At 31.4% G+C, this 13114-nt stretch overlaps 1 protein-coding gene across 1 annotated transcript in view; it reads left to right on the forward strand.

The window, feature by feature from the left end:
• sns (nephrin adhesion molecule sticks and stones) overlaps positions 1-9561 on the forward strand; it is a 328226-nt gene extending 318665 nt beyond the window's left edge. The window contains exons 9-29 of the mRNA XM_077428473.1: positions 1427-1563; positions 1651-1818; positions 1893-2024; positions 3136-3272; positions 4311-4464; positions 4538-4762; positions 4842-4919; positions 4998-5156; positions 5239-5370; positions 5445-5525; positions 5610-5895; positions 5976-6211; positions 6286-6394; positions 6468-6637; positions 7242-7412; positions 7528-7766; positions 7846-8008; positions 8086-8201; positions 8275-8488; positions 8580-8728; positions 8869-9561. Coding sequence (XP_077284599.1) covers positions 1427-1563; positions 1651-1818; positions 1893-2024; positions 3136-3272; positions 4311-4464; positions 4538-4762; positions 4842-4919; positions 4998-5156; positions 5239-5370; positions 5445-5525; positions 5610-5895; positions 5976-6211; positions 6286-6394; positions 6468-6637; positions 7242-7412; positions 7528-7766; positions 7846-8008; positions 8086-8201; positions 8275-8488; positions 8580-8728; positions 8869-9186 — 3574 coding nt within the window. The 3' untranslated portion in view covers positions 9187-9561. The remainder of the gene's footprint in view (positions 1-1426; positions 1564-1650; positions 1819-1892; positions 2025-3135; positions 3273-4310; positions 4465-4537; positions 4763-4841; positions 4920-4997; positions 5157-5238; positions 5371-5444; positions 5526-5609; positions 5896-5975; positions 6212-6285; positions 6395-6467; positions 6638-7241; positions 7413-7527; positions 7767-7845; positions 8009-8085; positions 8202-8274; positions 8489-8579; positions 8729-8868) is intronic.
• Positions 9562-13114: the final 3553 nt, after the last annotated feature.

The following is a 13114-nucleotide window of genomic DNA, read 5'->3' on the forward strand; positions in this document are numbered from 1 at the left end:
TACTACTACTCTCTTTCCTTACTATCTGTTTACATTTTAGTCCCGCTGTCTAAACATTTTGCTACAATCTGGAAAAAAAATTCAATACCCAAATACATAAGATTTGCGTCCCGCTCTAACAATCCATTAAAAAAACCTACGTTCAATTTCGTCCCTTATATTTGCTGATTAAAATTTTGTTTATACCAATACAGCTCAAGTGGGCAACTGCATATACATACATACATAAACAATAGTACAAAAAATTCTCTTCAGAACACTCTATATAGATATATTCATATATTCCGAAACGTATTAAAAAGACTGCTTTCCTTTGGCCACTGTGGAAATATTCACGCATGACGTGACGTCAAAGTGGCGAGTGCACCAGTACAGGTCTTTCATTTGACGAAGTCTCATCGTATAAAAAACACAATACATACGTATTGCTAACAAATGCGTGCATTTCGTGACGTTGCGATTATGTATACCGGCAGAAACATAAATTTTAAATGGTTCGGTGACTATTTCAATACTAATAATAAACTTTGCTGATGATTCGGTTACCGATTTGGATTCTGAGAATGTCCTGAGTGATATAGAGATTTGATTTAAATTTATGTAAACTTTTTTATTTACTTTTTATTAATTGTAATTTTTATATTAAAATAAAAAAACATTTTTTATATATATATTATGCCTACATGTTTACCATCAAATAAAACTGAACAATATTTACTGCTGGCTAAGCAATGTTTCTGCCGTTATACAATTTACACGCATTTGTTTCCAACACATGCACAAGTTATTAATAGATAAGACTTCGTGAGCTAAAAGATATGTAAAATATACTAAAGTAAGTGCCGTCGTCATGTACATGTGAATATTTTCAGAATTGTCATACTGTGACAATATTGATAGAACGCAAGCAATATTGCGCCGTATCGTCACGCTCTGCTGTGTATGTATATGCCAGCCGATTTTGCTTTGCACTCGTCCAAAAAAAGTATGAACGTGGCGAAAACGGGCGGTGCTGTATAGTATGAATAGTGCTGTGCCGAGCTGTTGACGTGCAGTGCTGGTTAATATTAAATAATATAAACAGACATTAAATAGTACCTAAATACCCTACAAGGGAAGACTCTACGCGCGAACAAAATTATTTTTCAATATTCAATCAATGCCTACCTGAAATTTATCTGATTGATAATTGGATTCAATTACCCAAAGAGGACTTTGCATCCCGTGCTCGCAAAGTTTACCAAGCATTTAAATTTGATTATCTATGTAATATTGGACCTCTAAGTAAGCAACCTTTATAAATTATATCACGCTTTGCTTCAATCACTTAAACCGCAAAAAAGTTCAACATATCCTTATATTCGTAAAAAATCGACCATTTCTAATTTTATTATACGATGTTAACATTTTTCTTTATATTTTTCAGGACTGCCGGTCGTCTATCCGAGAACTTGTACACGTTTACAGCAGGCGCTTCAGATAACAAAGCAAGATACAAGTGTGAAGCTAGGAATACCATGATATCGACACCCCTCAAAGCTGAAATCGATCTTACGGTGTTGTGTAAGTTATCTTTGTACACCACTGTTAACAAACACGTATCATTTTATGCACCAGAATTGTATTTTAATTAATTTCATTGATTTTTAGTCGCTCCTGAACACGTGTCAATATCTGGAGCTACAGAAGCAAAAGTTGGCGAAACCGTTCCTCTTACCTGCACTACTGCATCTTCGAATCCTCCAGCAGAAATAAAATGGATGGTAACTGGAAAACAGCACAAAAACGCTACTACGAAAACAGTCGTATCTCCTGAGGGTAATGATTTTTTTGTTTGTTTATGATTTATGTGTTTTATTATTATTTGAATTCATGACTAAATTTCTGTGTAGGAGGATGGGTGACCACATCTAATATAACCGTTGTGGTTGAAGCGAATAGAAGATCTATAGTGGTCGTATGCCATGGATTGAACATGCAATTGACTGAAAACGTTGTTTCCACCCACACCATCAATGTTCTTTGTAAGTATTTTCGCAATAAATTAATTTGCATGCGCAAATAAAATAAAAACTCATAAAAAGTAAAAGCCCTTCAAAAGTTTGAAATATGTACATACATACATATTCTTGCATGTATTTTTTCGTTTCTCGTTACCAAAAAAAAAAAAAAAAAGCTTTCTTGTAAATTAAACTCTTACTCATAAAAAAATTCCTCTTTGAATACTTTCGGCTTACCTATTTGCTTATTCAACACAATAACAGTAATGGTTTTTTTAACTCGTATTATTAATATTCATTTATTTTTTGCTTTGTTCTTTGCATTTCATTTGCTCTATTAATAATTATGTACATATTAGCGAATGAATGCTTCACTTCATCGTGAATCATAAATTTACGATAATACCCAAATAGTTATGTAGTAGTAAAAGTAGCGTCAAATCGGCCATAAAGCGACTACATTCGACCATACGCACGAACGTCGCAAAATGAATTTATGAGTCCCGCAGGACTTCATCAATCTCCGATACCGAACTACAAAGTTCAGCATTAAATTAGGGACGTTCGAAAGTGAATTCAGAAGCCAAAATTCTTAAATATCGGGAGACATGTAGTTCCCCAGGTTCTCTCAGCATCTCTGGCTTATCACGCTTATCCCTTGCGGAAATCTCCTGTGGGTTTTGAATCCCTTTGAGTAGTATACGACCAATCTCCTACTCCACCCCACACCACATGATACTATCCCCCTATCCGAACACACCGTTTTCCGAGAAGTGTTTGGCACTATTGATAAATTATGAAACGATATTCTAAGGGAGGGTGGGGACAAAGTAGGATACCCCTCAATTTGGTCGAACGCACCCGAGAAAACTCGTCCCGAGAATATTAATTTCGGCACATAAATTCACTGAGAGAACGATAGTATTTTTCTGTACGTCACAAAAAGGGAAAACGGACCAAAGATGGAACGATATCTCTTTCACTTTAATCCCATCAGCACTCTTATGTACTTACAAAAATATACATATTTGATTTTCAATACGAATTTAAATTTGATCATATTGTAACATTTACATATGTATATGTATAGGTATTACTCTGCATACACATAATTGAAATAATTTGATGCTTTCAGATCCACCATCAGCTCCGATCATCACTGGATATCAACCGGGTAGCATACTGGCTGCCGGTACTGTGCAGAGGATGATGTGTATATCGTCGGGAGGCAATCCTCTGGCCACTCTCACCTGGTTCAAAAACGATAAAAAGGTAAATAGAAAGCAATCAAAAGCGCGGATGATTGTGTTGGGCTATCATTAATTTTGCAGAGAAACCGCCAGTTCTGAGCTCGCCCGTTAAACCGACGGTGTTGCTGGTGGCCTTAATTAAACTTAGCATACACTTTGTATAATATTTTAAGTTTACATTTTCCCGTTCGACATGCCCAAATCTTTCCGTATCGAAGGGGCGATAAATTAATTTCGGTAAAACTTTCGACTTTATATTTCGATGGCAATTACAAGAGAGTTTCGACGTTCGCTCCCTCCCCTACCTCTTACCTGAACGTGGAATTCTCCTGAATTTATTGCCGTGGATGATATTAAACATTAATTTCGATAGAATTACTTCGTTGCTTAATTTATTTAATCGAATATTTCGCTAGTACTTATTTTTAGTCTGCCGTTTTCTCAATATTCATATTATTATTTTTGTAATTCTACAAAAACCAGCATCGGATATTGATTTGCGTTGATTATTTTGACAATGTTTACTCCTTCCAATTCTATGTAATTAAATTCAATTAAATTTAATGTAATTAAATAAACACGTTTCATTTTTATGTATACACATACATACATACATATACGTTTATATGTATGTATGTACGACGTATATGTTTTCTGATTAATTTCATTGATTCGTTGAATTTTCAAAAGTTTTCTTACACAGAAAATACAACATATGTACATATATATTTAGAAATATACTTTCGAACTGCTACAAGTGCTGCGAAAATTCCTCAGGTATTTCATAATGTACCTTGTTTATGTAGAAGTATCAGTACAAGTAAACCAAGTTTGTTTAAAGTTGTTCGTTAAAACAGGGGGAATATTATTTCTTATACATAATACATAAAGGAATTGGCTCCGAAGGGAATACCAGACAGAGAACCCCCAACTTCATTAATTATAATTATAAACCGAGTTGAAATATTGCGTATTAATATGCATATTTTCATTTACATGTTAATGGTGTATATATACACAACACATCTTGTAATATTTTTGTGTTATTTTTCGTACACAGATACACTCCGTTAAGAAAACGACTGACAAGCAAGTCACATCAGAAGTGACCGTTCTGTCCAACGTGACCGACAATAATGCTCAGTATCGATGCGAAGCTCGCAACAGTGCAACGAACATTCCTCTCTTCGAAAGCGTCACACTATCAGTACATTGTGAGTATTACATCACAAAATTGTATATGCATACATAAATATGTACAAATTTTATAACATATTTTTATTTCAGTCGCACCTGAAGCAGTTAGGGTGAGCGTAGAGCCGAAAGATTTGAAGCCAGGTATTGTTGCTAAGCTCACTTGTGACGGAGCCTCCAGTAACCCCCCAGCAGTACTTTCATGGTGGAGAGATGGAATACCTGTTCAAGGATATGCAAATTTTTCAAAACCCGGTCTTCACGGTGGAACTGTATCATCTATCGAGCTTAAATTAAACATTACCAGAGAAATGAATGGTCAGTTTTAATATTGAATCAAATTTTTCAAAACAAAAGTTTACAATTTATTCATGCCTATTATGAATTCATATTACAGGAATGGTATACACGTGTCAAGCTATGAATGAAGCACTTCAAAGAAGCGTTCACGACGTCCACAGTATTAAAGTTTTATGTAAGTGTACTATATTATAAACTATACTATTCATTTTATAACCCTTTATTAATAATTATTATGAAATAATAATCATAGATCCTCCTGCATTCGAACCAATTTTACCTGATATAACAATCGGTGTTGAGAATGAACCTCTCATAGTAACTGTAAAAGCTGATGGAAATCCGGCCAGTATTGCATACACATGGACAAAAGATGGTCTTCCCATTACACAGTCGTCATATAGTCAATCAAGTATGTATTGTTTATATACCTTAGTATTAAATATTTTATTATATGTATTTACAAGTATAATAATTATCAATTTTATAATTAGATGACAGGATACTCTCCGATGGTGCAACATTAAACATAACTAAGTTGTCAAGATTAGATGCTGGTATATATACATGCGAAGCTGTCAATTCTCAGGGATCAAAGACTGTCAATATCACTGTTGATGTACACTGTAAGTGAAAATTTGTAGTGATTATTAAAATAATGCCACTTTCTTTACTATTCATAATAAAATTCATATTACAGTTTCTGCTGGTATATCAACTGTATCCGAAAACATTATAGTGAACTCTAATGAAGATGCAACATTATCTTGTACTGCTACTGGTAAGATACATCCCATTCTGATTTTGTTGATTCTTTTATGAATTTGTTATATATATATATATTATATATTGGTTTTCAAAACAGGCAATCCACTGCTAGAAGAGCACATAACTTGGAAACGTGACGACTATGAAGAATTTTCCTCTAAGACTTGGACAACGTACGAAAAGAACGGTACCAGCTATCTTCATGTAAAAAAGGCTGTCAGAGAAGACGTTGGCGCTTTCCAGTGCATCGCAAACAACGGAGTCGGAAACAAAACCATAAAAGATGTATGGCTTTTAGTGAGATTCAAACCTGAAATGGACACATCGCCCAGTTTATTAAAAGCTGCTGCAAATATGGGCGATTCTGCAGAGTTAATTTGCAGGTAAAATATCTACCACATTCGCACTTGATTTACATATAAAGTGTACAAACAAAAATTAATTTATATTGCATTTCTCATAGATGTCTTGGAGTACCGGAACCAACCTGGACTTGGTCTCGTTCTGGTGCAAGCATTCCGACCAATGCATCGGGAAGATATTACTCATTCAATAGGAAACTTGGTCCTTTGGAATATGAAACTAGGCTCAGAGTGGAACGTGTATCATCGAGCGATTATGGCAAATATGAATGTGCCGCTCGAAACAATGCTGGCTTCACTGCAGGAAGTGTCTCATTGGATGTCACTAGCGCTCCAGGTAATTATTTAAAAATAAATCTTACATTACATAATATTGGTACATTCCAAATTATATATTTTTTTTCTTTTTAGATCTAGTGCAATCTTTGACTGTTTTGAATGTGACTCATGATTCTGTAACTCTGACGTGGGTACCAGGTTTCGATGGTGGCATGCAAGCTTCTTACAGAATAAGATACCGGTATGTTTACTACGCGTGTTTTTTTATTTAACTTTATAGAAATTTTCATGTTAATGTGGATTATTTTGTTTAGAACAATATATGAAGATGGGTATAAGTTTGAAGATATCACGCCTCGCAATAGTACCAAGTGGACAATTCGAGGACTTCAGTTAGCAACAGACTATCTGTTTTCTATTATGGCTACGAATCGGCTCGGGCAGTCTAAATACAGACCTGATGATGTGAAAGCAACAACGTCAAGTGAGTACCGCGTTATTTTAATGAAATATCATGAAAATTTAATATATCCATACAAATATTTTTAATTAATATTATAACGTTTGATATTTGATACATTGGTTTTCATCTTTTCATGCTTCTAAAAAATGGATGTGGTTTGATATTATTGTTTTTTTTCGTTTTGTATTGTAAAAACTTAACCATTTATTTAGAAGTACCTCCATCATTCCACTCACCGAGTTCAGATAATGAATACAGTTCTTATTCATTCGGTACATACCCGGGTATGCTTATCATCACTGGTACAATCATAGGCACAGCTCTCATCCTGTTGAACGTTCTCATTATTGGATTTTGTCTTCATAGACGAGCCAATAAGAGGATCAGAGGTGCTTTAGGTAATTTTACTACTGACTTTCCGGTTTTAAATTTGAGGGGTATTCAGAATATGACCTAAAATCGCATCCCATTGTCGCTTTTAGTTTATTTATTTTTTTCATTTTCATTATATTTTTATTGTAAGTCTTTTTTCCATTATTCATTTAGTTTTTTTTTTTATTAATTTTGATTTTTTTATTTTTTTTATTCCTTCCATTACGCCCCTGTTTATCCTTGAATCCTATAGCATCAGCCCAAATTGGTGAACTCAATGAAATACCCGACATTCTGATTGAAAAGGGAGATTTACCTACACTAGTCATTATATGTGTTTCTATCAGTGGAGTTATAATTCTTCTCATAAATATTGCCTTAGTTGCATGTTTTATGTATAGAAAAAGAGCTAAAAGATTAAGAGGTATATTTTAAATACATTTTGTTGCTTGATAAAAAAATTCCTAATTCAACATATCGTATTGAAATATATGTAATATATTTTGTATATTAATAATATAAAATCGTTCATAATTTAGAACAAGCTGGTCAATCATCAAAATCAGCAACGATAGAAATGTATGCTCCGTCATCATACAATGACACAATGACAGGAGAAACACTAAGTTCAGTCAGCGAAAAGTCGGAGACCTACTCCAATGAAGATGAAGCTGAAAGCAACCACGGAGGGGATAACAGAGGTGACCTCAACGATAACAGGATTCATGCTGATCCTCGTGACATTCCGGGCATGATGCACGGTGGAATGATGATACAAGTAATATTATTTTTCAAACAATTTTCCCATATTATTTTATTTTATTGCGGATTTTTTAATGAGAAGTTTAATTTCACAGGCGGCCAGTACGTATTTAACAGACGGAGATGGATTAATTTTGGCTCCACCACCCTTAGAATATGCTCCACCACGATATCAAGACTCTCACAGTACACTTCCTCATCCGCGTCATGCTCCACACGTTCAACCACATCAACATCACACACTGAATCGCAATTCGTGTATGTATTATATATTTGTATTTTTGTTATATCTTCTCGTTTTATTTTCATTAAAACATTAAAATCTCTGTTTATAGTAAAATCTGCTTACGTTAATGCTCCAAGTCCGATGCCACCATTAGACGGATCTTATTACAATATGTGTTCTGATAGATACTTATCATATCCTCCTGTACTACAACAACATCATCAAGTTTGTATTTATTTAAAATTTTAATGCGTTATGAAAGTTTTTGCATGAAATCATAATACTTTTTTCTTTGTAGAATATGGTTGGTCGTACTCCGACTCCTCCACAACAATATGGCCAGCCTATAAATATGCCACCTAACATGGCTGTAAATATGGCTACTAATAAAATGGTAGGAAGCAATGCGAATCTCATGATGCAGAGTCAAGGTGTGGGAGGTTCTCCTATACACAATCCGACAGGTGCATCACCCCCACCTAATTACATGATGAACCATCATGATAGACAAGGTATGAATCATTCATAAAAAATTTAAAAAATGTATACAATATAAAATGAAAAATTTGTATGAATATGTTGCATTGTGATTGATTTCCTCAGTACTGACTCCAAACTATGTAGATCGTCCATCCGGTGGTACGCTTAGACGACAGCGAGGTGATGGCAAAATGGTAGTACATCCTCAAAATGGGAGTAATTCAAACACTGTACCACCTGATGTGACTGTTCTCCATGGAAATTGCAATCAGGTATACATACATACATACAAATATTTATATATCGGTTTTTGAACTATGTATTTCAATATGTTGTATTTGTTTCATATTATATACATAATATTAATAATATAGAAACAATTTATTTATACAAATGTGTAATTTAATTTCAGCAACATCCTAGATCGCCCCCACCGTGCATCAATCAGCCTCAATCAATCCTTAAGGATCCGTCACGTCACCTTCACAAACAGCATTCAAGTCCGATGAGTAACAGTCCAGTGAACACTAGCCAAATCCTAACCGTGCAAAATTTGGCAGCCAACGATTCTTTACACCAGTCGTCCGTACCAGCATATGGCACCATCAAAAGAGAAAACAAGACGATGAACAAAATGCAGTCGAACACAATGGGAAATGATTCTGGCATAATCATGAACAATTCCAATATTTCAAACATACGAGGTGAAATTGACACTAATGCCGTATAAAGCTACGGTTAGTGAACGTGTGTGTTGATCAATCTAACAATCGTGTATCCAAGTTACGATGAAACGTTTTTAGTGAAGAACGAGCTGTCTACGAAATTTCAGATGTATCTATCATCATGCTCATGTGTGAATTATGTTTTTCTTTTTTAATTAATTTTAATATTTGATTATTATTGATCAAAAATATTGCATTTATGTATGTAATTTTATGTATGTGTGAATGTTTATGTACAAAGAAATTTCAAGTATGGTAAGTCGAATTAAAGTGATTTGTGTAAACGGTGATATTCAAATCACACGGTTCTAGAATCGTCCGAATTTAATAAGAAGTAAAACATTGTTAATGTTTTTGTGTATAATATAAAGGTTAATCTGAAAAATGAAAAAAATCATATAATTATATTTGTACATATGACGTTATATGTATAAAAAAACATTTTAAATGATATTACGTACTTGAATGATGGTGCTTTGCTTAAAAGTTAAGTATAATTGATCACCTTAACAGGAAAACTCTGACAATGCAGAGGATAAAAATACATTCTACGACAGGATAGAAGAAAGGTAGCTCGCAAAACACTATTGAATCACGACTGATTTAAATTGTAATATAATAATCACTTGCCAAATTGTAATTTGAATTGTCTCTCAACGAGACGATATAAAGTGTAGATAGAATTTTAAACAAATCTCAAGTTCATAGATAGGTTATTCAATTACCGTTTCACTAATCTTCACATACATATATCATATGAAACGTACTGACTTATAATATTATAATGTAAATTAATTATCGAACAAACTGTTGGGTTATATCCATTCCGTCGATATGTTAAATTAAAAGATAATAAAAAATACTTAAACGTATTCGATGACTATTATTTGAAGAAAAAAATTAATCCAGTTTTATAAGCTGGTCAATTTATGGACTAATAGTATGGCAGCAACCCTGAAATATAATATATTGTACATATACCTGTCGTTCGCGTATTGTTTTTTGATTTTTTTTATTTACACTAGGCGAATTGGATTTGTAAAATAATTTTATATAACTTATGTGTAGTTTTAAACAATTTGTAAAAAATTAATACTACATAAGTAGATAGAAAAATGAAATGTAATTGTTATTAAAAAGGTTTTTGTGTTGCAACGAATGTTGTCTATTTTTTTAAATAATTGCACAAATGTTTCGTAATCGTCAGTTATCTTCACCTTTTTTTCTTTAAAGAAATGATAAAAATATAAACTGTTTATATTATTGTTAATATATTGTGAAATTTTTAAACAAATATCTATTAATTAGAATTACATTGAGAGAGACGTCAATTTTTTAAATTTTGATGAAAAAGCTCTTCATATTCAACAACCAATGTCGTATTGTATGTAGTATATATTCCAAGCACTGGATGTTTTATTATTTTAATTGGTTTCTTGTTTTATTATTATTTTTATAGTGACTGATGTTATTTGTTAACACAATTTCCCAGATAAAAAAAATCTCATAATTGTACGTATTTCTACTGTGTGACTATCACTAGATAAGTTTATTGAAATTATTTTATATTGATCTTAATTTAGCTTTTATCATTATTGTTGTTTATTTGGCGACAATAATTAATATAGTGTAATTGAAAAAGAAACACCACAAACATGGTTTTAGCTTACATTTCTAGTTTATTTTTAGTATAATTATTAAAAAACTATATACCAAAGTTACTTTGTTGTAATATTTTTATAATTGTAAATTAACAGTTATTTTTAATTATTATATAATTGTATGATATAATAGTATTGAATTTGTCTTTTGAGAATTTTCCATTTTTATTTAGTTTTTGAAGTGTAATTTATGCAATGCATTCACAGGTAATAGAATACTTTTTATGCTGTTTAAGAAATTGAATAACTCTAATTTTTTACATAATATTACTAAAATCACCAACATTACAATTTCACACAATCTACTTTTTTTTTGTTGTTTGCATGAATATTTGTTTCTTATATTATTTTATGTACACAAATTTTTGTTTCTCAAATTGCGTTCTTATCTATAAGATAAACACACGAACGTAAATTTTTATTTCAAATAAAATTGATTTTTATAATATTTCTTTTGTTTTATTTTAACATAAACTTGTAAATACAACTTATACTCATGTGTTGTGCCAAAGCATGTATATAAAACAAAGATCCCTCCGACTAATCAATCATAAAATTTCCCTGTTACTGTTTACTTCTTAGTCAATTATTTAATATATTAAATTATACATTCACCACTTCTTTCTAAACTTATCATTTTTAGCATTTGATCCGAATTTGCAAATGCTTCTTTTTGTATTTGAAATAAGGAGAAATTAATTACCTATATACATTATAAACATAGTACGTATGTGAGAATTCATTCCGTTTTTCTTAGTTTTACATTAACATTTAAAAAAAAATGTGCCTTACCCGTATAATTGTATTTTATTCTAGCTTGGCATTTGTACTTTACAATTTTTATATAAATGTATATATTATATTTATCTACATATTGTATATGTATATTACCTCATCATACATACAAACAAACACAATACGATTATGAAACAATCATTTAGGCATTATGTGATATCAAATAAAAACCGCATTTAAGTATATCTAAGACTAACAAATATAAATTTTAGTAACTTTAACATAACAATTCACTGTAAAATAACATTCTTCTTAACTCCTATTTCATTATTGTATCATTAAGAGATCACTAACGGTAATTTTGATTTCGAAATTCCACTTTGACTAGCCATTGCATTAAGCAAATATTTTAAACTGATAAATTGTTTTAAATTTGTCAACGAAACCCATTCAAAAACTATCCTTGCGTGAAAACATGTTCTTAAGTGTTGCCTAATTTAATTCTATAGATATACCAACCCCATCCCCATTTTGTACATAAATTGATGTATTTGTAAATTAGATAGGAATACAAATTTAACAAATTGCCAATAAAAAAAAAAAAAAAACAATGTTTTATATTAACGTCATTGTTGGTAAAATTATATGTGCATGTGATGAAATGTGTAATTATTATAATACTACTAAGTGTTTTTTTCTATGTATGCTTAGTAATGTGCACATACATCATCAGCAATGTATCATCAGATACTAACAGCTTACAGATTTACGTGAATTATGGTAATTTCTCACAGTCTTCCAATTTTCTATCAGTTTACAAAGAAAAGACTTTGCATGTACTACAAAAAATTTTCATTTTCTGAAATGTAATGACTGCTGAATCATGTGCCAAATTCAGTTTCATTCTCACCTCTGTAGAACGATCCATATTTTTCATACTATAAGATTAATTATAAAAAAATCCATAAGGTAAAACGGAAAAATGATTGCATTTCGAAACTTCAACTTAAACATTGAAAATCATCGAATCAACAATGTGAACAATATCAGCATTGTAATATTTTTTATGAATAAATATGTCTTATGATTATGTGAATATATATTATGTAATTATATATATTAATTTCAAGTTCGAATGTCAAATTGTGGAGTAATATTATATGAACATGGTAACTTAAATGTATAAATATTATAATCTGTATGTATATTCATTTTTTTCTTTCTGTAATCATTTATCACCCACGTACTGTGTAATATACATATAAATTATATATATATTTAATAATAAATCATCAAATCAGGGATTCTCATGTTATGAAAATAAATACATTTAAATAATAAAATTAATGCTCATTAATGTATTATAATTAATAAAAACAAATTGTTGAGTAATAATGTTGTTTTATTTATTTTACATATCACAAATCCTTTACAGTCAATGTATTCTTTTCTATGGTAGTTTTATAAAAACTATTTCGCTAGGGACTGAAATCATAATAAAGATAATTACGGATTTTCTCATGTTTTATTAAAAATA

This window comes from Arctopsyche grandis, chromosome 3 (genome assembly GCF_051622035.1).
Source record: "Arctopsyche grandis isolate Sample6627 chromosome 3, ASM5162203v2, whole genome shotgun sequence".
Classification (NCBI taxonomy): Eukaryota; Metazoa; Arthropoda; class Insecta; order Trichoptera; family Hydropsychidae; genus Arctopsyche; species Arctopsyche grandis.